The 5,230-nt window shown below is 34.4% G+C and overlaps 1 protein-coding gene across 1 annotated transcript; it reads right to left on the bottom strand.

Moving 5' to 3' along the window:
• Positions 1-4,531: 4,531 nt before the first annotated feature.
• On the bottom strand, positions 4,532-4,969 carry LOC137740695 (S-protein homolog 2-like). The gene has a single exon (XM_068480525.1). The coding sequence runs from the start codon at positions 4,967-4,969 to the stop codon at positions 4,532-4,534; it is 438 nt and encodes a 145-aa protein (XP_068336626.1).
• Positions 4,970-5,230: the final 261 nt, after the last annotated feature.

Below are 5,230 nucleotides of genomic sequence, written 5' to 3'. Positions count from 1 at the left end.
TTGTCTTTGTAAGGAAATATATCCTCATCTGCATCCACGAATTCTAATATTGTGTTAACATGTATGTCAGAAATCGATGATTTTACAACAAGGAACCTATACGCAGCACTATTATTTGCATATCCAATGAATACGCAATCAATAGTTTTAGGTCCTAGTTTTGTTCTTTTTGGTAACAAAACTTGCACCTTTGCTAAGCAATCCCACGCTTTGAGAGTTTTATAAGTAGGTTTATGTCTTTTCCATAGTTCATAAGGTGACTCGTCAATCTTATTTAGAGGAACCTTATTCAATATGGTATTTGCAGTATGTAAAGCTTCACCCCACAAACTGTGTGGAAGCCCTAAACTATTTAACATGGAATTAATCATATCTTTGAATGTTCTATTTTTTCTTTCGGCAACACCATTTTGTTGTGGTGTGTATGGAGCCGTTGTTTGATGCATAATTCCATGTTATGCACAAAAATCTAAGAAGGCAGTAAACTCATACTCTCCTCCTCTATCGGATCTAAGTGCTTTGATTTTTCTCTCAAGTTGATTTTCAACTTCGGCTTTATATGTCTTAAACATATTCAAAGCTTCGTTCTTGCTATGAATCAAATAAACATAGCAATACTTACTGCAATCATCAATAAAAGTGACATAATAATTCTTTCCTCCACGAGTTGGTGTGGATTTAAAGTCACAAAGATCACTATGAATTAATCAAAGTAATTCATTTGATCTTTCCAGAATTGACTTTCTCGTTTGCCTAGCAAATTTTGATTCAGTACATGTTTCACACTTATCATTAAAATCAATTTCGAATTTAGGCAATAATTTTAATTTAACCATTCTTTGCATGGAACAAAAATTAACATGTCCTAATCTAGCATGCCAAATATTAAAAGACTCAACAATATAAGTAGAAGCATTTATTTTATTAGCATCATCAATGGCAATTACATTGAGTTTCACGAGGCCATCAACCACATAACCCTTTCCAACAAGCATCCCACCCTTGGTAAGTACAAATTTGTTGGATTCCATTACAAGCCCTTAGCAATCAGAATAGGTCCAGAAACCAAGTTCCTCCTCATTTCAGGAACATGCAGCGCATTCAGCAAGGTGAGACTCTTTCTAGATGTGAATTTGGGTACCACTTTGCATTTGCCCTCCACCGCAGATGAGGCAAAATTGCCCATATACAGCTTTTCTCCATGGGCACTAGGATGGTATTCAGTGAACAGATTTCTGTCAGCGCAGATGTGCTTGGTAGCACCAGTATCCAACAACCATTCACTCCCATTTAAGACCATGTTCACCTCGGACCCAACAGTAGCCAATTCTTCATTGGTGGTTGCCATGTTAGCATGGTTGTTGTTTCTATTGGCATGACCTTGCAATGATAACAATCTTATGCCTTGTGACCAGATTTGCCATACACATAGCATGCACCCTTAATCTTCTTCAGATTCTTGCCTTTTAAGGCAAGGGCAAATTGTACAAACTGCTTGGTTTTCGAAGCCTTATTCTTCTTCAGCTTGGCCTTGGAGTTTCCTCCCTCAACATAATTTGCATTGGCTTTAATGGCAACAAACCCTCCAGAACAGTCTGCCTTTCTGTGGTCTTCTTCCACTCATAGCCTCATAATCAAATCCTCCATATTCATCTCACGGCGCTTATGCTTGAGATAAATTTTGATGTCATTCCAGGAAGTTGGCAACTTTTTGATTATCGCCCCAACTTGGAAATGCTCGTTGATCTCGCATCCCTCGAAGTGCAATTCATAGATCAATTTCTGGATTTCTTCGACTTGAGAGACAACAGATTGTATATTTGAGAAACTTACTGATAACAAATTTCTTTGAACCGGCATCATCAATCTTATACTTTTTCTCCAGGGATTCCCACAACTCCTTCGTTATCTTGCACAGAGAATAAATGTCGTAAAGATTGTCATCCAAACTATTCAGGATATAATTCCTGCAACAAAACTCAGAATGATTCCAAGTTTCAATTGCCATGACAGTCTCTTTCGTCATTGGATTCTCATTAGACTTCGGAGCTTCTTCCTTGACAACTTGAGCAAGATTCATGGTTGTCAGGAAAAACAACACCTTCTATTGCCATCTCTTGAAGTCCAACCCTTTGAACTTCTCAGGCTTTTCAGAGTATTTTGGCACAGTGTCATTCATAGTCACAGATTGTTGATCCATGATTTCGGTTTCAAGATTGTTGGATATATGTCAACAATATGTTATAAAATTATATATGCTAATAAATAATAAATGCAAATAGGAAATTAATAGAGTATAAACAACGAAATAATGTTGAACAAAAATATTGAAGATCAAGGCTTGCGTACCGCAATGTCCTTGAAACAGAAATTTCGTCCCTACTCAGTGCTTGTAGTTCAACGAATGTCCGCTTCACCAGGATTCAACGATCAAGTCAGAATTCCAGCTCCGAAAAAATTGACTTTTGGCGAATTTCTATGTGGTTCTCTCAGTAAGGATGTTTTGGATTATAGAAGAAGAATTGTTTTTTCTGTGTACTAAATGCCATGCAGATGGATGCATATATAATATGATTATGCCTGTTTACAACAGGTACAAGGAAGGGATGCATCTGTTGGGAAACATCTTCTTAGAGGGGTGCTGTACTCTCTACATTTTTTTTTTTCATTGGCTTTAGACTTCATCTGAAAAGATGAGTCTGTTCAAAAATAATTTAATTAAATTTAAAATTAATTAAAAATAATTAATTAAATAATTTAATTCTCAGAGCTCAAGGCCCAAGGCCCATCTTTTGATAATTAATTATATATTAATTATATATATATTAATTATTAATTAATTATCAATTAATTAGTATACCCCAAAACCCAACCCCAAGGGTGAGCCCATCTTTTGATAATTAATTATATATTAATTATTAATTAATTATTAATTAATTAGTACACCCCAAAGCCTAACCCCAAGGGTGAGCTCACTTTTATTCTCCAAGACCTATCACTCCAATCACTTTCTATAAGGGACAAAGCCTTATAAAGTGAGGAAACCTTTTGGGAATGGCCAATGTGGGACAATGAAATTTATACTCAAAATTTCCTACTAAAGCTTGTGCTCACCTATGACGCACGAACACGGAATATTGGATACTACACAACATGAAAACGAAAAATTTCTAAAAATCAAGACATGAACGTGGGGTATTAAAACAATAAATATTCAATAATAAAAATTTATATACCAATAATTTAGGCCAAAAACGTCATATAAAATGAAAAACAAAAGACTGATGTTCATTAATAGTTGAATTGTCATCATCAGTTCACACCAAACAAAATAGAAAATAGCACCAAACATATCCAAATAAGATAGTACATTTCCCAACTTCAAGCTGTTGTACTTTTATGCGAAAACAAAAGCGAATTCGAACAAAATACAAAATATCAACGTCGTAGGTGAAAGCAAAGAAACAAACAATCTCAAAAATAAGAAAACAAGAGATTTAACATGGTTTGGCATAAACCCTACATCAACGGGCGAAACACGGTGAAGAATTTCACTAGACAAACAGAGATTACAAAAGAGTGTTTAAACTTTCATAACCCAAATCCCACAAATTTCAAACCTAAACCAAACGAGTAGAGAACTCAAAACAAGCGGAGAAGATTCTCCCAAATTGCTCTCTAACTCACAAATTCACAAATTGACTCTCACCGAATTGCCACATGAAGGAGCCACACAAAATAATCTAACCCCAAATATCCTATTTATAAAGCATAGGACTTAGGTTTACATAGGAATCCTAATAGGAAGTAACTCCAAATCCTAATCAAATAGGTAACTAACAAAATCTCTCCATCAAGCAAGGAAACCATCTAAGAAGTCAAAATCCAAACCCAAATAGGACACCAAAATGAAATCCCTAACAAATACCTAATTTCGAGACGCAAAACCCAACAATCTCCACCTAAGCGAGAAATTAGTGAACTTCCAAAAAACAAACTTCAAACTGTTATACCAAAAATACAAACACAAAAGTGATCACCAAAACTATTCAAAGAATAGATCTCCACCTAGACTCAAAAAATCCAAAAGTCTTCAAACTTGAAATTTCCTCAAACACCTTCTCCAACAAATTCATTATGGAAACTAACAAATACGAAACAAAATCCAATTTTTCCGGTGCTGGAATTCTGACTTGATCATTGAATCCTGGTGAAGCAGACGTCCGTAGAACTACAAGCACTGAGTAAGGACGAAATTTCTGTTTCAAGAACATTGCGGTACGCAAGCCTCGATCTTCTATATTTCTATTCAATATTATTTCGTTATTCATACTCTATTAATTTCCTATTCGCATTTATTATTTATTAGCATATATAATTTTATCACAGATTGTTGACTTATATCCAACATAGTGTAGATAATATCATTTGTTCAAGAAAAAAAAAAAAACTCAATATTGAAATGAAAATCTTCACTGATTTTATAAATTTAATTATGTATACGATTTTTCATTTCAGCTAAGAATAACTTCTAGATATGAATATAATTGTGAACGGAAACAGGGTCTTTCCATGGATAGCAAATGTCGAATTGATGAGACGTATCATTGAACCTGCATGGCTTGTCAGCAAGTATAACCCATGAGCAACTACGACATTTTCCTTCATCTCTTTTCGAAACAAATATGTCAAAATGGTGAGATTCTTGCTTCCAGGCAAAGCTGCAGTGATATAGTGTCGTCCCCCATATATTTGGAACAAAGCTGAAACGAAAAATGCCAATAGGGCTATCACCGCGGAGCTTTTGAAGACCAAGATCATCGTCTTTAGATTTGCAGTGAGCATTCAGATCCACCATGACGCCATTGATGATCTCGACAAGTACACGGTCTGCGAAACTAATACAGATGCTTACTGGTAATATTACAAACAGTATTAGAATCAACACACTTCTAATGATTGGAGCCATTCTTATTTTCTTAGCAATGAAACTTTAGTATAACATATTTCTTATATAAGATATTATTGTAACTGAACACCCCAAATTATTGTGTAATCCCAAAATATTGTAACTGATGGTACTATATAATAAACACATTAATTGTTTGTATGTAATTATCAACTTTCCTATTAGACTGAAATATATCTACTATATTTTTTTTTTTTTTTAACAAACGATATTAGCTTACAAAAAAATATATATATATTTATTATTTATTAAAGGGGGTGT

Source organism: Pyrus communis, chromosome 9 (genome assembly GCF_041283825.1).
Source record: "Pyrus communis isolate YQ-2024b chromosome 9, ASM4128382v1, whole genome shotgun sequence".
Lineage (NCBI taxonomy): Eukaryota > Viridiplantae > Streptophyta > Magnoliopsida > Rosales > Rosaceae > Pyrus > Pyrus communis.
This window is presented reverse-complemented; position numbering and strand designations above follow the sequence as displayed.